The sequence below is a fragment of the Haematobia irritans genome, chromosome 4 (genome assembly GCF_050003625.1).
Source record: "Haematobia irritans isolate KBUSLIRL chromosome 4, ASM5000362v1, whole genome shotgun sequence".
NCBI classification, from domain to species: Eukaryota; Metazoa; Arthropoda; class Insecta; order Diptera; family Muscidae; genus Haematobia; species Haematobia irritans.
In genome coordinates, this window is record NC_134400.1 from 177,151,286 (window position 1) to 177,176,280 (window position 24,995).

The window sequence follows — 24,995 nt, forward strand, 5'->3', positions numbered from 1 at the left end:
ACGAGTAAGTATTAAATCTTATCACTCATGAACCGCTCTTATTTCTCACGCACTACATATTTGTTTCAGTCCCATTCACGCACACCTCTACTACCAACCTTTAAGCATTAAATAACTTCGGATCTTTCGCACATTGGTAGACATTTTTTCCGATTTGTGTAGGTATTATTTTAATTGTCTTTACAAAACAAATGACCGCGATACATGATTTCTTCCAGAGTATTTATAATAAAACATATACATCTGAAAGAATCATTTAAAGTGTTAGCATAGAATTCATAATTAATTTTCTATAATAAACAAATATTTTTGTTTTCGATTCATGTAACCATTGCATCATATTGTCCTCAAAATATTCTTTTTGTTAAACTTATGGAATATTGTAGGAAACTGCTCAATATTATTTACCAATTAGCTTCCCTTATTGTTAATTATTTAAGTTTTCATTTAGCTAAGTTGGTTTTGTATTACTCTTTAATGGCACATTTTGTGGGTGTATGTGTGATAGATTTGTAAGTGTTAATACTGCTTCTAAATACGAGAGTTTGAAGTGAGTTTGTGATTTCTTAACATGATATAATAGAGGCGTGGGTCCCATATTTTCTTTAATTTATACAAAAAATTACTGATTTGTTTGGAAGAAGATTTGAATAAGAAGGACCCACATTGACATTTGCTACAAAATATTCTTATTTAGTATATATATATATATATATATATATATATATATATATATATATATATATATATATATATATATATCAGAGTGAGTTTTGTATATTCCAAGTCTTGTTGAAAATGTTTTGTTATTATTATTGCTTTAGGTTATGTTTTCTTTTTGTTGTTTTGCTATTATGGTAAATAAGAATTGACGTATTCCTTAGGTATGGATGCATAGGGTGAAAGTCAATAAAATGCTTTAGAAAAAGAAGGAGTAACAAAATACACATATAAATTAAAATGAAAGGTTTTTATACATCTATAGATGTAAATACGAACTTACAACGCTGACTTTTGTTTTTTTTTAACTATAACTATAGGTTTTAGCTTATATAGCACTGTGGATTTAAGTGAAGGCTTAATATAATAGATGGAGATCAGTAAATTTTAAAGTCTCATAGAAAAAAAAACAACTAGATTCGTTTTGCTTTTAATTTTAAATATTAATATAAGTTTTGCTTTTAATATAAAAGTAGAAATTTTAACTATAGATTAAAATAAATCATCTTCTTTCAATTATTGCTAAAGACTATGGAAAATTAAAAAAAATATATTGAAAATGTAATTTAGGTTTGATTCGATTTTTGAATATTATATTGTATTGTTTTTACTTTTTTTTCTCAATGTGTCCCTGTCCTAGTTTACGAACTAGCAAAACGGAAAATGTTGAATTGTCAATAACTCGTCAACCATTACGTTTTATTGTAATTAAATTGTTTGATTGAGAAAAATGTTGTTTTGCGAATTCGTGCGTCAGAACAAGAGGGATAGTTTTACATCCATACCATAAACCTTGGTAAAAAAAATCCATGGCACATTATCTCCACCTATTTATGCCAAAAATAATCAAAACCTTCACATTAACCAGGTATCATATGTACCGTTTTGGAGTAAACTAATTTAATCAACATACTTAAAAACAAATTCACGATATAGTTTTTTTACGAAATTATAATACAAAATTTTACAAGAGAGGGCGGGATTGTTGACTTCAGATCATGATCATACCTTATTTACTCTATGACAATGAGAGTAGATGAACTGTTATACATACTTTTTGGGAGAAGAGATAGGGGCTCTCTAGGTAACTTCCAGCAAATATAGTCCAACTCAATGTCATTTCCGTGTTTGTTGTTTATGACCAAAGATTATTAATGGACTCCAACGCCAGATTTATTATTTGTATGATTGGTAGTTGTATTACTTGTGGTTGCCGAAGAGGATGGGGAGGAAGAATTTTTGGTTGATGACGTATTGTTACCCTCAACACGATTCAAGTCCAATTTTTGAACCTCACTTTCCAATTGTTGCAGGCAATTCTTTTTCGATGATGTCAGACTATATTGGTGATGATTGTTTGTAGTAGAGGAATTGTTGGCAGTGATAGTTGTAGAAGTGGATGATGCTGATGATGTTGTTGTTGTTGTAGTAGGTATTGAGGTGTTAGTGGTTTTATTCAGTTCTTTTTGTTGTTGTTGTTGTTGCTGTTTACCATCGTCCTGATTGAGGTTCACAGCTAATGCTTGGCTGGAGGCCTGTGACGATTTTTTATCCTTGGACTTTTTCAAAGCACTTAACAAAGCATTTTTCTCTTTGTCCTTTGGTTTGCTTTCTTTGTCCTTATCCTTGTGTTTGTTGTTCTTTGTGAAACGTGGAAATATACAGCCATTTGGTAAGAAACCGCCAAGCTTTTCTTTCTTTGTTGGAGGTGGTGTAGGATTTGCAGGTGTTTGAACCGTCACAGCATTAGATGTGGCCGTAGTTATGTTGGTCGTACTTGTAATGGGATTTTTTGCATTGCTACCCGCAGTGCTATTTCCAGAGATATTAGCTGTCACAGTTGGCGCTAATGTTGTTGTTGTTGTACTATTGTTGTCAGTATTATTGGCATTCGAAGCAATACCACTGTTTGTAGTACCATTCGATAGGAGAGGTGAAGATATTTGATTGCCAGTTCCATTTATAGTCTTGCCATCCAATATTGTTTTTGAGTTGGCATTACCACAATTGTTGGCATTTAATTGATTATTTAATTCATTCCTTTGTAGATTATTTCCACTATCGTCACTTATGGAATCGATCGAATCTTTTAGATCATTCCCATTGCACAAGACATCATTGTTCAATATTTGCATGTCTTCTCTGTGATTTTCTGTCGCTGTGGAATCATTTCCAGCACCACCCAATGCTAATTTATTATCTAGTTTTTCTGCCAACATGGCTAAACTAATGTGATTTGTAGTTTCAAGATCTCCACTATGTACCATATTGCTAATGTTTTCTTCATTCATTTGCGTTTCTTGCTGCATGAGCATTTTTCTACTACGAGGTGGTGTCCCATCACCCATTAAATTGCCACCAATACCACTTTTTGAAAATATTTGCTGTTGTTGTTGTTGATGATTGTCAAAAGTTGTCGAGCTATTGTTAAGACCGGAGTTAATTAGGCCAACTCCAAGATTTGTAGCTCCACCACCATTTGTTGCTAAATTGTGATAATGCTGTTGCTGTCTTTGCTGCATTATTTGTTCCTCTCGTTCACGATCTCTTTGTGCCTGTACTGCATTCCACACATCTTTCAGTTCACCAGATATATCACGATCTTTCAAGATAACAGCATTTCTATAGGAATAGAAAATAAAGAATAACACAAGATTTTAGTTTTTTGTTTTTATATTGGTTAGGAGCTATAATTACTGGTTTATTAAATTGTTAAGAAATTTAAAGCCATCTAATATCCGTTCTTATACCTTCTCCCAAAAAAAGATAGTTACTAATCAAAATATTGTCGCCGAGTGAAAACATACAGCACATACAAATGCAAAGTTTATTGGAAATTTCACAAAATTGGAAATGCGGGATTGATCACAGATGGAATGCCACGAAAACACTCAAATGAGAAGTCCTACCCCACCCACCATTTAACTCAGACAATCTTCTGATTGCCATTTATTCCGATCGATAGCCCATTTTCGTTTTTACGACGAAACCAAAAATTGTTTTGATGCGCGCACTGAATCAAAAGACGAGTCGTTTTTTCGTCCCAGTATCCGTATGTTGCCAGAAAAATGGAAAGAAGTTGTGGCTAGCGATTGACAATACTTTGAATGATCAGTTTCTTACAATTTTTTTTGGAGTAAATTCTGAAACATTTGAAAAAAAAATCCTGCATATTTTATTTACGCTCCCAATTAGGAAATAATTTAACTGACTAGTATGTAAACGCTTTATAATAATTGTACACCCAAAGAAATTTGTTAGTAGAAACAGCATAAGTCTGCTGAAAAAGGGGAAAGCAGTCACTGTTTGCTGAAATAGCAAACATTGTCTGCTATTTTTAGGTTTTTTTTTTTGCCAACTTAAGGGCTATTGTAACACAATTAAAATAATATTTTATGAATATCTATAGTATTTGCCCAAAAATCTGAATATTTATCAAATTGAGGGATTACAGCTAACCAAATGTTTGCTAATCGCTTTTCGGAGCTTGTAAGTACAGTGCAAAAATTAGTTGTTGTTCGTTAGATCCTGTAGTACAAAAATATAAAAGCAGACATTGACTGCTGGTTTTAGCAGACCTTTTTTAAGAGTGTAAGTAAGCCATTCGTTAATTGAACGAAAAACTAACCAAATCTGTGTAATTTTAAACTAATTTTAAGTAGGGATATGCTTAAATGACAGGAAAATTTAACTAAATAGTTATTATAAAATGTGTACTGGTATTCGAATCAATTAGGAATTTTCTATTTATTTAAGTTCGTTCCGTTTGTATAAGAATACTTTGACATAGAATCAATTCTTAATTTTTGATTATTAGATAAGAAAGCCTTTTTGTAATATTGGGAAATTGAGATTTAGAGATTTTTTCTCTAAACCTCATAGACAATAAAGTAAACAATTAATAAAAACTTTTTATGTTAAAGTTTCTATATAAAGTTCTACACAATACAATCCCAACATTCTGCATGTAATCCCCTCTCACAAAAATACAAGGGATGTTGGCATCAAAACAGAAACATCACCCACCATTTGCCCCCACCTCCACCACGACCATAATGGAAATATCCTCCAAAATGGGGTTGCAGTCAAACAAGAATTTTTTCCTTATCGACCCACCATTCTCATTGGAAAGCATGGTATAAGACTAGAAGCAAAATAGTATATGGTAGCCAAGGCAAAAAGGAACCATTGGCTGCTTTAGATGAATGAACGTACAAGAAGACTAAAAAAAGTTCAAAGGTTTAGGAACCAACCATAAAAGGCATGTTAAGGATAATGTGGTACGAATGTATATGTACATTAGTAGTTGGACTTTACACACACGTACTTAGATGGAAAATCTATTTGTGTGCTGATTAAATGTTCTCCTCCTTCAACATCTTCAGGATGACTGTACCAAATATTCAACGATAGAACGTTGAACTTTTGCGAATTGGACAAGTAGATGGATGGAGCATTTTATTTCATGTTTTCCCTTCTACACTATATCGCTCCAGTGACTTCTTTCCTTGATAATGGGAAAACTTGATGTTATCCTTTAGTGAAATCAAAAAGGAGTATAATCGCTTTTAGGAAATAAGGTCAGTTCAATGAAATTATTTGCGCCAAAACGAATCCGTTTATTTGCACTACAAAATCCTACGTTATTTTCATCATGATTTTTATCGAAATTCGCATAAAATAGATAGGAAATGTTAAACGAAAATATCTGGATAATTCAATACATATATTCCCATAAGGGGGATATGGTTATATAATTTACATTTCACTTAATCTACAAAAGGATTTGGAACAAGTATTTCTTTGAATTATAACTGGCATCTAGAGGCAGTTAGAACAATTAACATACATACTACTTAAATAAATAAGATAAGTAGACCGAAATGCGAAAACCAAATAAGAAGATTCCTGCATTTAATTTAATTTTAAATTGATTTAATTTACGAGGGAGGCCCAATGAGTGCAATTAAATAAAAATAGACCCAAATAAGAGTAACTAAGTGGTTTCACCACAATTTGGACCGAACAGCGGGCTCGGCTATAAAAATTGAACTTAACATACAATCGGAATGTGGTATAACAATGGACTGAATAGTCTGAGTCATTCAGTCATATCTAACCTAGCCTAAGAGTAACTAATTAAGTGTGCGGAATTTAGTTTAAAATTGATACTGGTCCAATAAATCCTTACGACGCTGGTCCAATAAATTCTTAGTATTCTAGTCAAGTGGACACATTTGACTAGGCGATGTTACAAAATTTTAACCCAATATCGAGGAATCGAGGAGGGCAATAGTTGCTAGCCTAATGTGATTGTGGCTAGGGGCACAAAGAGTAATTTTCTTGTTCGCCAAACGCGCCCCTTTGTAATTCGACATATCCCCTGTGGTAGGGTGTCAAAAACCGACATCGATTAAGTGAAAACCGGATAGTAAAAAACATTTACATTTTCGGTTAATGGCGAAATCCGATTTTTTTAACCGGTTTTGAGTATTTTAATGAACTTTCTATCGCCTTTGCCAAAAGTCGAAATTTTTGTAGAGAATTACTGAAGATGAGAAACAACTGACTGACTACTTACAACACGTTTTCACTAAATAGTACAAAATAATCACATACTACAACACTCTCTTTGCGACGATTTCGACACTTCGATAAAACGGAAGAGATAAATCGTGTGCCTTCCACCCCCCCAAAAAAAACTACGAAACTACGAACGAAATGTAAGTCAAATGAATTTCCGCTTTGTTGTAAAGTAAATGAGAGTAAATAAACCCGACTTTATTATAAGCGTTGTGACGATTTTCAATTCCTTGGTTATTTATAATAAAATGAGTGTTTAAAACTCATTTTCACTAATTGTTATATTTTTGTTTTTAACCGCCTTTGAGCAAAATAAAAACCCGAAACCCGATTTTTTTAAATTTGGGATTTTTGGATAAATCGAAAACCGACTTTTAAAAAAATTTTGTTTTGTGGACACCCTACCTTAGGATCATTTTTATACCATCCACGAAACTTAGTTATAGCTCCCATATAAACCAACCCCCCAGATTTTACTTCCGGCGCCCCTTGAAAGAGAAAATTTTATTCGATCAGGTTGAAATTTTGTACGTGATGTTAGTATGTGCTCTCTAGCAATGAAGCAAAAATTGGTCAATACGGGTCCATAATTATATATAGCCTCCATATAAACCGGCCTCGAAGTTTTGTTTGTTCCCCTAATTACCGTGCGAAGATTGGTTCATATCGGTACATAATTAAACTGTTGTAAGTGAAACTACAAAATAAAAACAAACAATTATTTATAGACTCCTCAATATAAACCGATGAAGACTCATGAAACATTATATAGGTATTTATTCTGCCTTTTTATCTAACATGGAGCCTATTATGGACTAACATACAATTTAGAAGACAGTATTAAGAAATAAAACTACATATTACCACTGTTACCACAACCCAAGTAATTCGATTGTCACGCGACGATCATAGCGGCGGCAGCTTTCTCATGCCCTAATATTTTAACTACCGTCCACCGAAAAGATATTGTTTCGGAGACATGGTATGACGACTTACTTCCTGATGAATTTGTGAAACTTGAAGGTTTTAATGTTTATAGAGCTGATAGGAAACATCATCGTGGTGGTGGGACGGCGATTTATATTAGAGAAACTATTAGGTCGATTCGATGTTATCGGTCGACAGACAATGAATTTGTATTCATTAACATCACGTCAATGGAAGGAAATATCCGCCCCGTGTTTTTCTAAACATGATCTCATATTCATGTGTTATGAATATAATTCTCAAAGGACAGATCGGATTTATATGTATAGAGATTTTCGAAATGTAGACCATGGACTACTAGAGTATGAGATGGGACGAATAGAGTGGGAAGCAATTTACATTTTGGGGTCTATTCACGACTTATTTACAGCTATGTTTCGTACAGGACACAACGTGTCTACACTGATAATGAAGTTTCTTCTCTTCGACATATTTCACGAGGGGTGCCACAAGAATCAATACTAGGGCCGCTGCTGTTCACTATGTATACAAACGATCTCCTACGGATTATACAACACTGTCAGATACACATGTATGCGGACGATGTCCAGCTCTATATTGGCTACGATGTGGGTAATGTTGGAGGGACTATTGACATGGTTAATGATGATTTGGCTAACGTTTGGACTTGGTCCATGGCCAATGGTCTCTGTTTGAATCCAAACAAGACAAAGTTCCTGAGAGTTAGGAAGAGGACTAATAGGGATACAACAGATGTAGTGTAGGACATAATAAATAAATAAATAATGCAAAAAAAAATATTTAGTATTTTTGTATTTTTATCATCCGTAGTAGTCGTTTTGGGGACACGTTTCATTTAAAAATCAACGTGCTACCAACGTTTATTACCACAGATTTTTTCACATTATTTTAATAGCCCACACAGTACGAGGGCAGTTCGGAAACTTCTTAGTCTAGCACAAAAAGCGCGGTAGAAACAGAAAAAAGTTAAGTGTTTTGGAAACTTCCATCTCTGTTATGAACACGTGTTAAATTTTGTTTCGATCTGGCAACTCCTTCAAATAGAAACGCATCCGCAATTTTTTTTAAATGGAAAAATTAGAAATGCGTGCTGTCATTAAATATTTACATAAAAAATGTTTATCGGGACAAGCAATTCATAATGATATGGTGCATGTGTTAGGTGAAAGTGCTCCTTCATATGCAACACTAAAAAATTGGATTGCTGAATTTAAACGTGGTCGTACAAGCATTGAAGATGAACCACGTAGTAGACGTCCAAAAACAGCAACAACAGCAGAAATTGTAGCCAAAGTACATGATATGGTATTAAATGATGGACGAATAAAAGTGCGTGAAATTGCTAATATCATGGGCATCTCAAATGATCAAGTCCATTTAATTTTGCATGAAGAACTACAGATGAAAAAAGCTTTCTGCAAGATGGGTGCCGCATTTGTTAACAGTCGATCAAATACGCATAATAATGAACATTTCTCAAGCTTGTTTGGATCGTTTTAAGCGAAATAAAATGGATTTTAAGCGTCGTTTCCTAACTGTTGATGAGACATGGATCCACCACTATACTCCAGAGACAAAAGAACAATTCAAACAATGGACTGAAGCTGGAAGAAGTGCCCCAAAGAAGGCAAACACAATTCAATCGGCTGGTAAGGTTATGGCAACGGTTTTTTGGGACTTCAAAGGTATTTTATTGATTGACTATCGCAAAATGGTGAAATAATAAATTAAGAGTACTATTGTAACCTTTTGGATCAATTAAATGTACAAATTCGAGAAAAGCGTCCTGGCTTACAACACAAAAAAAAATTTTTTCATCAAGACAACGCACCAGCGCACAAGGCTGTTTTAACAATGGCTAAAATCAACGAATTAAAGTACGAGTTGCTTGACCACCCACCTTATTCTCCTGATTTAGCTCCCAGTGACTTTTACTTGTTCCCAAATCTAAAAAAATTCCTTGCTGGCAAGCGTTTTACCTCAAATGAAGATGCAATTACAGTTGTAAACCACTATTTTGAAGACCTTGAGGACAACTATTTTAATCAAGGGATACACTCAAAAAAAAGTGAACTCTCTATTTCACTAAAGCCAATTTAACTTTATATTAGTTCATAGAATCATTATGTTTGGAAAAAGTTTACTTTACTCAAATAATTTTTTGCGTACGTTAGTTAAATGAACTAAAAAACAGGAAAAAATTATACAAAAATAAAGCATAAAGGTTTCCTAATTTCGTATTTCTCACAAAATAGTTCATTATTTCTTTAAATTTGTAAATTTTACCAAAAATGTGTCCATCATGAACTTCGTATGGCACTAAAGACATTCTTGCAATTTTGAACTCCAAGATTTCTCTTAAAACTACAAAATTTTCTTTAACAAGTGCAAAAACTTAGTTATGTCTAATAAATTTTCTTGAATTTGTCGAAAAATATTTACTTATTTTTACCATATCGGAGTGATGCCAGCGCTTGTAATACTGTTTAGTTAAAATTTTCTAAAAAAAATCACAATTTTCTAAAATTAATCGAAAGTTATCTTTCCTGGTGGGTTCACTGTTTTTTCAGTGTAGAATTGCTAGAAAAAAAGCGTTGGACTAAGTGTATTGAAGTTTCAGGAGATTATATTGAAAAATAAAAATATTGTTGAAAAACTAACTATTCTCTTTCATTGATAGGCTAAGAAGTTTCCGAACCGCCCTCGTACTGACTTGGACGTTTAAAAGTTTCTAGCCGAAATGTTTTTGTTTGCGAAGAACATAATGAAAGATAAACAAACCATATATAAAGGGTGATTCTTTTGAGGTTAGGATTTTCATGCATTAGTATTTGACAGATCACGTGGGATTTCAGACATGGTGTCAAAGAGAAAGATGCTCAGTATGCTTTGACATTTCATCATGAATAGACTTACTAACGAGCAACGCTTGCAAATCATTGAATTTTATTACCAAAATCAGTGGCAGAAAATCCGCTTTTTTATCGACAAATTTTGTTCAGCGATGAGGCTCATTTCTGGTTGAATGGCTACGTAAATAAGCAAAATTGCCGCATTTGGAGTGAAGAGCAACCAGAAGCCGTTCAAGAACTGCCCATGCATCCCGAAAAATGCACTGTTTGGTGTGGTTTGTACGCTGGTGGAATCATTGGACCGTATTTTTTCAAAGATGCTGTTGGACGCAACGTTACGGTGAATGGCGATCGCTATCGTTCGATGCTAACAAACTTTTTGTTGCCAAAAATGGAAGAACTGAACTTGGTTGACATGTGGTTTCAACAAGATGGCGCTACATGCCACACAGCTCGCGATTCTATGGCCATTTTGAGGGAAAACTTCGGAGAACAATTCATCTCAAGAAATGGACCGGTAAGTTGGCCACCAAGATCATGCGATTTGACGCCTTTAGACTATTTTTTGTGGGGCTACGTCAAGTCTAAAGTCTACAGAAATAAGCCAGCAACTATTCCAGCTTTGGAAGACAACATTTCCGAAGAAATTCGGGCTATTCCGGCCGAAATGCCTAAGACGCAGCCGCGGTAAACATTTAAATGAAATTATCTTCAAAAAGTAAATGTCATGGACCAATCTAACGTTTCAAATAAAGAACCGATGAGATTTTGCAAATTTTATGCGTTTTTTTTTTTTTTTTTAAAGTTATCAAGCTCTTAACAAATCACCCTTTACAAACCATAATATAGCTTAATATTTTAAAAATTAATCCAGCAAGGTAAACAAATCATTCTAAATACCCATATAAATGAATGAATCCCTCAATGGCCATAAAAAAAGATATACACAAGTCACAAATTGACAAGGCATATTATATAACCTGGCTAATGATATTTTTCAAACATCTACTAAATTTTCGATACCATATTGAATTCGTCAAACGTGTGGGGGGCTATATATAAAGGTTTGTCCCAAATACAGACATTTAAATATCACTCGATCTGGACAGAATTTGATAGACTTCTACAAAATCTATAGACTCAAAATTTATGTCGGCTAATGCACTAGGGTGGAACACAATGTTAGTAAAAAAATATGGGAAACATTTAAATCTGAAGCATTTTTAAGGAAACTTCGCAAAAGTTTATTTATGATTTATCGCTCGATATATATGTATTAGAAGTTTAGGAAAATTAGAGTAATTTTTACAACTTTTCGACTAAGCAGTGGCGATTTAACAAGGAAAATGTTGGTATTTTGACCATTTTTGTCGAAATCAGAAAAACATATGGGAGCTATATCTAAATCTGAACCGATTTCAACCAATATATGGGAGCTATATCGAAATCGGAACCGATTTCAACCAAATTTGACACGCATAGCTATAATGCTAATTCTACTCCCTGTGCAAAATTTCAACTAAATCGGAGCAAAAAATTGGCCTCTGTGGGCAAATGAGTGTAAATCGGGCGAAAGCTATATATGGGAGATATATCCAAATCTGAACCGATTTCAACCAAATTTGGCACACATAGCTACATTGCTAATTCTACTCCCTGTGCAAAATTTCAACTAAATCGCAGCAAAAAATTGTCCTCTGTGGTCATATGAGTGTAAATCGGGCGAAAGCTATATATGGGAGCTATATCTAAATCTGAACCGATTTCAACCAAATTTGGCACAAATAGCTGCAATGCTAATTCTACTCCCTGTGCAAAATTTCAACTAAATCGGAGCAAAAACTTGGCCTCTGTGGGCAATTGAGTGTAAATCGGGCGAAAGCTATATATGGGAGCTATATATAAAGACGGACAGACAGACAGACGGACATCGCTAAATCGACTCAGAATTTAATTCTAAGCCGATCCGTATACTAAAAGGTTGGTCTATTATTACTCCTTCTTGGCGTTACATACAAATGCACAAACTTATTATACCCTGTACCACAGTAGTGGTGAAGGGTATAAAAATCGGATTGTATTACCCAATGTCTGTACTTGTTTAAACAAATATTTGTGTCATATTCTTCTATACCATTGATGTAACTAAACAAAGGGAAGACTATAAACACCAGCAGATCCAACTATATTGTACCCTACAAGAACAGTGTCGATGTCAATAATTAAACCTAATAATTTTGGTATCCGCTCTCGTTGCAGTCGGGTCTACGGCCCGGGGCGGATACAGGGTTTTCAACCCTGTATCCGGGACTGCAATCCCCCATTGGAGTATGCTTATTTCCCGAAAAACTCGAAAATACCAACTCCAAAGGGCTACACCAACAACAACAATAATAATTTTGGTATGGATCTGGGGGCCTGACTTTCATACTAAAAAGTGCTAAAATTTTAAGGGCCGATGTTGAATGCGACCGCACCATTTATTCATTCATTTAACAATACCGTAAGCCTTCATGGCCAATAAACCGTAAAGCTTGTAAAACTAGTAAAATACTAAATAGAGTAAATATTGTCAATAATAACTATGAGAACAATTTAGATTACACTAAAATCTCTACCACTTCACCATCTTCACTTTTGCCAAATTCCTACAAAATATATAATATGAACAATAAAGGTAAACATGCACCCATCATTGATAAACAACACCACACATGAAAATTATGCATTCACACTAATCTGTAGCAAATTCTTAAATTGATTCTCAGCAATTCTAAAATTCCAAAATACTTTTCTATATTTCATTTGATATTTCTTAATTTCAAATCAAATAAACTTGAACCATGGATAGTGGTTCAAGAAACAATGACTCATTTGCGCGACAAGACCAATGTGCAGACTTTTGCTGCTGATCTTCATTACCACCATCACCTGATCTTCATTTACTGATTCCATAACCTCTGTCATTTATAAGACAGGCTTCAGAGAAAATGCCGATATCCTTTGTTGCAGCAGCAGTGATAATTTCAATAATTAACTCATGTAAATTATTTCTTGGCAGTGCTAAGCCCCAGTAGGTGCAAATTTATCAAACCCATTTGACAAAAACTAATATTCTTGAATGTAGCAAAATTGGTAAGAAATTACTATTAAAAGGAAATCTGGTTGACTTTTGCGAAGCATTATCAAGAGCTAAACTAAATTCGGTACATTTTGACTTTTTCAAAATTTCCAAATCACCTTTTCGAGCTTTCAACGCTTTTTCAACGCATTTTGAAAAACCCGGTTTTCGACCTTTCGACATTTTCTTTTTTTATATTAAAAATTGACTTTTCAACCTTTCGACATATTTTTGACTTTTCGACATTTTAAAAAATTAGAAAAATCGCCTTTACGACTTTTTAACCCTTTCACTACCAAAATAAACCTAATGTTAAAAACTTTAATTTTTGCTGTTTTTACTAGTACAGCATATAAAACAAAAATTGTCATTTTGAGATCCTACCTCAATTACCTTGACCTTGTTCTGAAAACTTCACTCATAGAAAAAACTCTGCTAAAAACAGCAGTCGATGTCTGCTGCTATATTTTTGTACTTCAGGGCCAAATGAACAATTTATAAAATTTTTAGGTTATAAATTTTTCCCCAAAGCATATTTAAGAACCAAAAGTAGTTTTTGGTATATTTTTGCACTGTAATATACTTACAAGCGATCACCAAACATTTTGTTTGCTGTTATGCCTCAATTCGATAAATATTCAGATTTTTTGTCAAATACTGTAGATATTCATAAAATATTGTTTTATTTATGTTAGGATAGCTCCTAAGTTGACATTTTTATTTGTTTTAGCCAAAATAAAACATGTTTTAGTGTAATCGAGCTTCAAAAATAGCAGGAAATGTTTTTCAGCAGACTTTTCTGCTGTCCCTACTAACAAATTTCTTTGGGTGTTGATTCTTGAATTGTGACCAAATGGCCTTAGGAAAAGAAGCGCTATTTGGCCTATAATATCTTTTAAAGTGTGAGAAAAAATATAAAAAAAGAACCCGAAAAAGTATCAGCTATAGTTTTTGTATAAATGTCCATTTACTAGAGACATACAGTGGAAAATTGTCTCAAATTTTCAAATTTTTCGTTTACTGTTAAAGAAGTTTATAAAAATGTATTTTAGTGCTCGCCAATATAGAAAATATTTATAGCTTATTTAGATTAAAGCCTATACTTTAAAATAATGTCGAGAAATAAATCGAAACTAAGTGGGAAAATAGAATTTGGTGTCTTTTTCGAATGTCCTTCTAAGTGGACATCGGTAGTGCAAGGGTTAAAATGAGAATAAATGTCTTCGCATATATCACTTTTAAAATAAATATCACACATACACTCAGAATAACTATAGAATTATTTGCATCATATTCCCCTTTAAATCCCATGTCGACTTTTCATGTGTATGTTATTTCAATATAATAGGAGAGAAAAAGAAATGGATGTGTGTGTTTTGGTTCCTGCCAAAGACGACATCATCGCATTCCATTGAAACGTACCATCATGATTCTAACAATAGAAAGCCAGACGTCTCTTGGACCACAAACACTATATATCAATTACCAATCTAATTGAAATAAGAAATTCAAAAGTTGACGAAAAATTGTCTTTAGACAATTTTTGTAGACTTCATACTAATATGCTAAATTCTAGAGTGTAAAGGTCTGCGTATGGCCGTCGGCCACCAATACCATTTGAAAAAATTCCTGATAGAGTCTGTAAATGTGCTATAATTAGCTAAATCTTCATTGGGATAGTTTGTGTTTGCTTGACGTCGTTGCTACAAAGTTGAAACAGTTTTCAAAAAATTTAAGAAATAAAATAATATAGAATATATTGCCCGCCCCTATGGCTATATATAGTATCAATTAATTATGTACTGATTTTTGCAATTTTAATTTGCAAATTTCCCATATACATATCACCACAACATAATGAGATTTTTAATGGCAACGGGCAAAACTACTCTATGACATTTTGGCATATTAAGAAATCGTTGAGAAGTGTCATCAAAGATTAAACGAGGACATGACAATTACATTAGAAATTGCTTGCAATAATTAAAATATGCATTTGCGGCCAATTGTCAAATGTTCTTTCATTCATGCAGATTTTTTATAGCCTCCACCATAGGATGGATCTGTATAGATTTTCCTTTAATTATGAAATGTTAAATTATAATATAAATTTTATTTATGTAGAAAATTAATACGAAAATGAGAGTAGCAATCAATTCCTAAATTTTTATATTTATATATCAAATGGTTTTTGTAACATAGTCTACATATAGTAGTAAGATATATACTTAGTAATAAGGTGTAATAATGTCAAGTTTTTGCAGTCCTTGATTGTAGTTCTAATTATTTTTATAATTTTTTTTAAGAAAATTTAATGTAATTCTTTATTTTGAGTATCCCTGTAAACGTATATGGCCATTTCGGCTTGGTTGTAAAATGAGTTAAAAAATAAATAAAAAAAAATAAATAAATTGTATTTCTGATAAAAAAAAATTTGAAATTTAAATTTCAATACGAAGTTTCGTCGGTATTTTCTATAAAAAATTTCGCCGCAATGTTACGTTCTATTTTAAAAATATCGCAGGTATTTCCTATAGCAAATTTCGCCAAAATTTATTTTTTTAATAGGAATTTTCACCGAAATTAAATTTTCTTAGATAATTTTGATCGAGCATATGAAATGCTATAGAAAATATTGTCGAAGTTTTATGGTCTATAAAATTTCGTTGACATTTTATTTTATATAGAAAATGTCATAAGGCTGGTTCTTCGTCCAAATTAATTACCTTACATATTATTACAATTTTAATATGAGTTTATTGGACATAATGATTAAGGAATTGGTAATATTAAGCTATTGAAAAGAAAATGCCAGATACAAATTTTACAAAAATAACTAGACATGTGTTTCTTTGCTGGCTAATGCAAGTTTCCATAATCTTTATTGTAGATCTGGCGGGGTGAAATTATTAAATTTTGGGTCTTATAAGTTAATTTCCTATGGAAATTACATACGAGTATTAATTAAGTAATTTGAGAAGAGAGAACATTGGTGATGAGAAATGGTTCAATTTGGGAGGATTAATTTTTATTTTTTATTTACAATTTTCGTAATTAATTTTTTTTTTTTCAAATTTCCTCCTATAAGGTGAGTATTAAGTTCGAGTTTAGCCGCTAAAATTGCTAAAGTGAAAACTAAGTCAGTAAAAAAATGGCATAAAACTATACATATTTATTGCAAATTTTATTATAACTTGATGGGGAATAGCTCAAAGAAAATTTTCACAAAGTTTGTATTCCTTAAAATGGATTATTAAAGAAAAGTAATCGTGAAAAAATGACGATTTTAGCGGCTAAACTCGAACTTAATACTCACCTTATAGGAGGAAATTTGAAAAAAAAGTTAAATACGAAAATTGTAAATAAAAAAAATAAAAATTAATCCTCCCAAATTGAACCATTTCTCATCACCAATGTTCTCTCTTCTCTTAAAAATTATCCTTTATTACACATTAATTAATTTGATACGGCTTTCGTTTTCATAACAATTTATGGGAATGAATGAAATGTTGAAAATTATAGTAGGCATTAGATAACAAAAAATAATATGAAAACCATGTAAATGACATATAAACATTCCATATTTTGCTTTCCTCTTCATGATCTTCTATTCTAATTGCTTTGGCATTCTTTTACTTTTTTTTTTGTCCGCGGCAAGTATAATCTTTAGCAGCGTGCCCCACCATCTTAAGTGTGCAAAAGTTGGCATCAACTTGGCATTAAGAAAACATTGCCAAATTGTATGAATATTTTCTATTTTACCCCTAAATATTTTGGCTACTAATTGGTTATACCCTCTTCCACACATGTTCAATATTGGACGACTGAGTCAATCAATCAACAGTTTAACAAAACAAGCACTTTTTATCATCTGCTGGTTCGTTTCAAAACATATAGAAGATGATTGTATGGAATTTATTGAAGAAAACGATGACAAGAAAGTATGTATGGGATATTTTGGTGTTACCACACCGACTGTAATTCACATTTCGTATTAGAAATAAGCGAACTATTCCTTATGGACGAAGACCAAAGGCTAGACGACATTATTGGGTGTCAGTTTGCCAGAATTGTGACAAGATTGAAATAGTCTGAAATATCGTTAGCATATTTCTCAGAGTTTTAATTTAATCCTTGACCTCCGACTATATCGTATCCTAAACGACCCCTACCAAATTAGTAAATCTATGCATTTGAGGGATATTTTTAACATAGATTTGGGATAAATTTTGATATTTCGGAGGTTATTAAGGTCAAATACAACAAAATCGGCTGATACATATTTATGGGAGCTATATCTAAATTTGAATCGATTTCGATTATATTTTTCAGATTTTGTTAAGACCACAGAAATTTACCTTGAGTAAGATCGCTTAATATAAGAATGTTTTGGAAAATATGGCGATACATAAATAGTGAAACCTCTAAAGCTTGGACACTCTGTAAACCGGGCACCTCTCAAAAGTTGACAATTGTGGTGAGACGTTTGCTATATTATCACATTAAAATGAACCTCTCATAATTGGACACTTCCCAAATTTGGACAAAATTTATGTGACCGTTTCTGATAGGTTTCACTGTATATGGTAGTCATATCTAAATCTGAAACGAGTTTGATGATTTTTTGCGCGTATAACAAGTACCATAGAAAATTACATTCTGCCAACGTTGAGTAACATCAATTAATAAATAAGAGTTTCATAGCCAAATTTGGGAAAATCGGTTGTTACATATATGTTATATGGGAGCTATATCTAAATTTATTCAGAGTTTTTCCAAATTCAATAGCGTTTGTCCTTGTGTCAAAAGAACCTACTGCACCAAATTTTCATCAAAATTGGTTAAAAATTTCAACAGGAATCCTTCGAACAACAAATACATAACCTGACCACTGTTTAGGTTATGAACATTATATTTAAATGTATCTTTTTAAATTGACTATGCTAGTTTGACATTGTTTCATTTCTTTTCATCATTTATTTGCTCAATTTTGTCGTCCTCCTGTCTGCAGTATTCATTTATAAACTAATTTCTGGTATAATTGACTGTCCGGAATAACTTCAAAGCATACACTTCAATATTCCCTAAAGAACGTTATATAATATTTATTTAGTAAAACGCGGTAAGGCCAAACACGAAACTGTCTAAACTTAATTTGAATCCACTTTACTTGTAACTTTGTCAAATTATTCGCACTTAGTCATGTCATGGTGTAAGTGGTTCGATATTATGTGATATGATAGACATAAGTAACATATATTGGTTACATTTAGTAATACTGATAAATATGGTACCATGAACTCATTGACCAGACCTGTGTAGTCTAAGCAATGTTATTAACTTTTTAATAATGTATAAATAAAGACAAAGGATTTTGTCTTTGTAGGTTTTCATTTGAATTGAAGCCCTTAACACATCATATAGGAAAATTAGTATATTTCTTTTTACTATACCCTATACTTAAATTATTTAGTTTGTGTAAGCGCAATAAATCGTTATGAAATGTTATGAAAAAAAAACAAAACAAATTTTGTGGCTAACTTTTTGGAGGTTTTAGCTATCACTCCTCTTTGTCCAATCAAAAAATGAAGAAAAGTACATTTTAAACACGTTGAAACTAACAAACCAGTGGAGCAACGACTCTGTCATTTCACCGGTCATAGAGAATTTTGTACTCTTAAAAATTTTATATTACATTTTTTTGATTAACCCTTTGTTTGGATGTTCAAACCCCATGCGCGTCGTACGGATACGCTATATATAGTACTCTAAACTAAACGTATTGAATTATATCAGCTATATCGTTTTGAAATTAGATATAACTTTATATATACTAGAACTCGGGCTAATCGGTTTTTATTGCAAAAAAGCAATAATCGGCCGAAGCCGATAATTTTCCTGAAATTTGTAATTAAAAAGGTTTTTCAGATCAGTATGGTAGCGTTACGTAAGCTTCACAGGCTCCGTAATATATGAATTCATTTCATTCACGGAAACTGTCTTTTTACTCTCCGTGTAAAAATTGGAGGATCCAATCCTATCTAATAATATCAAATTTTATCTAATTGGATCTGTTCAGATATTGGTTCAGATATAATTAGATCTGCACAGATATGCTATATATGGCGCTAGATCTGGTTAAATATAATAGCAGATATCATCATATATAGTGTAATATCTAATTATATCTCCCATATCTAATAATATATGCTTGGATAGACCCATGTATAGCACTATATCTAATAAGATATGGTATATATAACATCATATCTGACTATATATGGGGTTAAATACGGTCCAAAAGGTAAAAAAAAAAAAATTTGATAGAGTTCGTTGTTTTTTATTCGCATTGATGTGAATTGCATCCTTTCAAATGTTCGAATTTATTGGACACTTCTATCAAAAGTTATTGTTAATATTGACGCAGTCTGTGACTAAATTTTTACAAATTTCCAATCCAAAAAGAGCAAAAAATTTGTTCGGTCTAAAGTGGTCTAAGTTCCAAAAAAAACTTTTAACTTGTTTCCTGTAAAATTCACTTTTTAGACTTTTTAGCGTATTTTGGAATAGAGACATCGATATTTTCTAATAAATGGGTTTTATACATTATAAGAGTCCTTCATGTTTCCGTTAAATTCGACAAACCAATTCGGCCTTTAGTGTGAACGGTCCATCAGTCTCAACAAAAACCCATTAATAACACAAAGATAATACAAGAAAGGCGAGAAAATTAAGAAATACTTAATTGTTTTAATTTGGTAAATTGTAGTTTCTTTTATTGCGGAGATTATGTAGGTAAGTAGATTGTATTTGTCATTTCCTTCGTAGTCCTTTTCATATATTGTTTTAATACTTTCTAGATTAGGAAAAAGGAAACCACGGTGGTATTGGTTACCATGCCCGCTTTGCATTCAAAAAGTCATGCGTTCAATCCCAGTTCCGACCAAAAATTATCTCGGCGGTGGATTATCTCCTCACACTAATGTGACATTTCTTACTGCTTCAAAGATTCTCTAAGTTTTCTCAACCCAACGTGATTTGCCATTCAGACTCGATTATAAGAAAGATGTCCCATGTTATTGAACTAAACATTGAATCGGACATCACTCGATATGTTGATCACTGTTCACGAATTCTCTAAATGTGAGTATTAAAAGCAACATAAAATTATAACCTTTTTAGCAACTTTTATTGCAACTTAAAGAAGAAAACAATCCTTATACTAGCTTACATAGTTCAATTTAATTCCTAATACTATTTACTAAATTTCATTACAGATTGCCTTAAAGAAAAAACAAACGAAAAAAACCCCTGGACAACAATACCTCCTTAATTGACTTTGATGGAATTCCATTTATATTAAAATTTTTTGAGTGTATGTAATGGTTATGGTTAGGTTATATGGAGTGTATGCATATATTTTTTGTATTTTTAAATAAATTAATTGATCTCATATTATATACAAATTATGGGCTTTTATTATGAGCAGGTATCCTATGCTGTTGACAGATCTCGAAAGATACAAATGTATCAAATAATATACAATTAGATCAAATTAGATCTGATTAGATGTGTCTCATTTTTGAGATCTGATCAGATCCAATTTCATAGTATTTAGATCTGAGCAGATATAACCATTCTTCGGATCTGTTCAGATCTGACCATATCTTGACACAGATCTAACCATATCAAATCAGATCTCCCAATTTTTACACGGGTCTTCTCAATTGTATTGGGCATCAAGTGAAGTTTTTCCCATATGGAGGAATTTGAGTTTTTTGTTTTATTTGTACTAGGTGTACTGGGACAAATTCAACACTAGGACAATTCGATATGAAATAAATTATTAGAAAAGCTTCGACTTCGGTTATCGGCCTCTTGATGTCGAAGACCATTTTTGGCCGATTATCGCATTTTGGCCGATGCCGAAGCCGACTCTTCGGTCGAGCTCTAATATCGCCAGAGTATAACAAATATGAATGTATGACAGTAATTTATTAATCTGTATAATTCTACTTAGTCAGAATTAATGATTTCTCTTGAACCTGTTAATTATAACCTATATCGTTTCAGATCCAACATAAATACAAAATTTTGATCATTTTTTAAAAGGGCCAGGGTTTCTACTCCAATATTTCCATAACATGATCATACAATCACCTTTTGATGTTGAGACGAAAAAAGTTTTTGTCCGATCAGCATTCATTTATTTAATGACAACTGTCCATAGGATGGTGGTATAAGTTTGCCATTTTATTTTAACACATCGAAATATCCGAAAGAATGATATCTGTCTGTCTGTTGCAATTAGCTGAAGGTTTTAATATAGCTCCTATAAAAAACCAACCTTTTGATTGAATTCCTGAGACTCTAGACGCCGTTATTTTTATTCACTATGCATGAAATTGGAACTCTGGAGCTATTTTCGATCCAAAAATATATGTGTCAAATCTATATTTTCCATGGTTTCGGTATAGACCCCTTGTAGACCGATCACCGGAGTTGGGCTTCACTATTCCAAAACATGGAATAGAACTACTCGACAATTACCGTTTCATTCTACGAAATTTACTCTAGTTGCTCTTTGTGTCGCTACGAGGACGTCTAACCTGACCGGTTATTAATTACTTAATTTTGTTTAAATTCTCAAAATTCAATGAACAGGCAGAAGTTATTTTTTAGTGAAGTATGACAATATATAGACAAATTTCTATATTTCATTGCAGCAGAAGTACTTAACAGAAATAACAGTGCTGCCAAAGCATACTCAAAAAAGCCGGTTTTTTTGCAACCCTATTACAAAAGGTGGACGGATGGGTAGAGTTGGATGTTTGGCGAGGGTGAAACATTACGACATATAATGGCGCATATCCAAGTGCCAAAACATTTAAAATGTTAGCATTCACAAATGATAGTGTGTATCTTTCAATAAGACAAAGTATGTGTGATACCAATAATGTTTTACTATTCTTGTCTAAATATGAAATCCGGCTCTACAATTTGCAAAATTCCCACTTTTTCTCTATAGAACTTTAAGAGGAGTGTTCTTTAGTTTCATTCGCTTTTTTGTACTTACCGTACTAATTTAACTCCAGGATTCATGGCTTCAACAAAATCACACATTAATTCAACCATGGCACGTCTTTCTTCTGGATCTTTGCTATGGCGGCCAGAGTCTTTAAGAACTTCTGGATTTGCCATTACGGCAAAAACAATGGGGGGACTACGAGGACTGCCAGGTGGTACCTAATGAATACAAGAAAATTAAAAGGAATTAGATACATTAGATAAAGTAGGGAAAGGACACGGTTAAGTTAAAAAAAATATAAGGGCGTACCCTTTATTAAAGCATGTAACAGTGTAGTCAATTTCAATACTTACTCTCATGCCACCATACAAAGGTATGGGATCGCTGGGCTCCTGAGGTATAACAATACGTGTCCAACTCAGGACGTTGATGAAAAGCTCCTCACCGGCTTCCGTTGTTGTCCGTATACACATATGAGGCTGAGGAGGATTCTTAAAATGTCGATAGGCACGCGAATGTCTATAACTGTGGGGAGGTGGCGATGAGGCGGCAGCTGCTTGTAACAAACTTAGGCCAGGACTCAATTGCTGTGAATTGGAATCATCATTGCCACCACTTCCCAAATGTTGGTCGAAGGTATCGGACGACATTTCGTCTGTCCTCGAGGTATCCACCACCTTCTCTTCTTCATCGTTCTCTTCATTGTCACCGGCTGAAGGAACTTGAACAGGGGCTTTTGTCGCCTCTATGATATTAGAGTCGCCGGATCCACATGATAATTCAGGTAATGTCTGCTTTTGCTCCTGGTCTTTATCCGTTGACGTTAGATAACGAAATGAACTCGACATATTGTACAAAGAATTTTTGAGCAATTTTCTTTATTTATCTGGCAAACACACATACGCGCGCTCTCTCTCTCTCTCACTAAACTTCGGCCGCACAATTATTTTTAAGGGCAGATGGGATTCACACAAATAAAAAATTCTCAAATGTATAAAAAAGTCTCTCTACAATTACCATAGCCCAAAAGCTATATATATTTCACTTTCTTTTATAAAGTTCTTCAGTAATTTGCCCTATTAAGTTTTAATCTCAGTGGAATTGAAATGCAAATGTTTTGATTTTGTTTAGCTCCACTATAATTTTTTCTCTCACCGTTTTTTTGGTATGGGTTTGGTATCTCATGCCAGCTGTTTACATGGGGGGCAAACCGGCAATTAGTTTGTATCCAGTATGGTATGTTCAGTTGAAGAGGATTTTTTCACAAGGTTGTATTTTATAGGAGCTAATATCTTAATTATTGTATTCTTTTTAATTTATTTTGGGTTTTTTTAGCGTTACAAATATGAAGGGGCTTTCCAAATCTTAACTAATTATATCAGGTATTTAATAAAATTATTTAAGTACTTTTGTTACATTAAAAATTCAGTGTTTTTTTTTGTCTATTTCTCTGTCAGCAAATTCACAACAACCACCACCAACTTTCTTGACTCGTTTTCAGTGGACTGGTTGACTTTTTCCGAAAAACAAAGTTGAAGTCCTTTTTCCATTAATGATGTGTCATTTGACATTTGCCATTTTCCTTTATAATTTCACTTTTTCACACAGGCATATAAAACACGCACCACCAACGCAAACAACCAGCACACTTGACGCAAATAATTGAATAAAATGAGGTGGGTAATGTTAAAGGCAAATGGGTGACATATCAAGTGATGCCTTTGCTTTGTCTGGAATAATGCAGTAGTACAAGATGAAAATATCAATATTCCTTGATTGTGTGGGTAGATACGACACACACCACCATTAATCCTTTTTGAGAAAATTCCCAATGGTTTGGTTTCCACGAATTGAAATTCACTATGATTAACGTCTATTAATAACAGGTAGGCTCGGGAATAAGTAGCAAGTAGCAATTTAAATGTAATGCAATATTATTCAACTTTTCAGATACTTTTTTCTTGTTTTTGGTTCTTTAGTATAATACACACACTCACACCACTTTTATGGTGCAATTGAAAACGAATTTTAATTTTAGATTGCTCCTAATTTGCTTATTCAAGTGTTTTCCATTTTATTCTCCTTTTTTGTCTCGTAACTTTCCGGTCGATGAGCTCCCCGTTTTCCGTTCTTTTCATGAATAAAACCAACAACAAAAACTATTCACTGGTCCGGTTTTTCATTGCTTTTTCTTTCCCTGGTTGACAGGCTGTTTGCTTCTTCTTCTTTTTAAAATGATGCACGCATATCGGGAATTGAATGAGCAGATTTTTCTTTGTTTTTTCTCAACACCAATCGACTTCGCTGTTTTTCTTATGAAATTTGGGATACATTCAATTGCCCTTCTGAACGTTTCTTCATTCCCACTATACTTCTTTATTCTCACTCACACATATACTGTACATTTACACCGCTCTTTTGTTTATTTTATATAATTCATTTGTTTATTTTTCGCATGGAAAATTACAACAACAACTTCTGCACCCAGCAAAAGTCGATGAGAAACCGAAGTCGGTTGATTTGTAAATGTCGACGCCGATAAAATAAACTCAGAATTTCTGAATAAATGCCTAATTAATTGAGTAGTACGGTAACGCAGAGACTGCTGCTACGATAGTTGTATGAGTGATACAGGCGTTTTTTTGTACGAAAACGTGATATTACCATAGATCGATTTTCATAAGTCCCGGGATTCGGGATTTCATAATACTGAATCCCGGGA

The 24,995-nt window shown here is 33.0% G+C and overlaps 1 protein-coding gene and 1 long non-coding RNA gene across 2 annotated transcripts; one reads left to right on the forward strand and one right to left on the reverse strand.

Moving 5' to 3' along the window:
* Positions 1-757: 757 nt before the first annotated feature.
* Positions 758-23,737, reverse strand: LOC142234598 (uncharacterized). Its single transcript, XM_075305760.1, has 3 exons — positions 22,627-23,737; positions 22,322-22,491; positions 758-3,342 (listed from the first exon to the last, which is right to left on the reverse strand). Exons 1-3 carry the CDS (start codon positions 23,119-23,121, stop codon positions 1,872-1,874), a joined length of 2,136 nt encoding a protein of 711 aa, XP_075161875.1. The 5' UTR covers positions 23,122-23,737; the 3' UTR covers positions 758-1,871.
* Positions 23,576-24,435, forward strand: LOC142234599 (uncharacterized). Its single transcript, XR_012721659.1, has 2 exons — positions 23,576-23,655; positions 23,731-24,435. It is a non-coding gene; the product is annotated as an uncharacterized LOC142234599 (long non-coding RNA).
* The last annotated feature ends 560 nt before the right edge of the window (positions 24,436-24,995 follow it).

Coding starts and splice junctions, on each gene's coding strand:
- LOC142234598 (XM_075305760.1), bottom strand. CDS start 23,121: ATGTCGAGTTCATTTCGTTATCTAACGTCAACGGATAAAGACCAGGAG. Junction 22,492..22,626: donor CTTTGTATGGTGGCATGAGA/GTAAGTATTGAA, acceptor TGTATTCATTAG/GTACCACCTGGCAGTCCTCG. Junction 3,343..22,321: donor CCTGGAGTTAAATTAGTACG/GTAAGTACAAAA, acceptor CTATTCCTATAG/AAATGCTGTTATCTTGAAAG.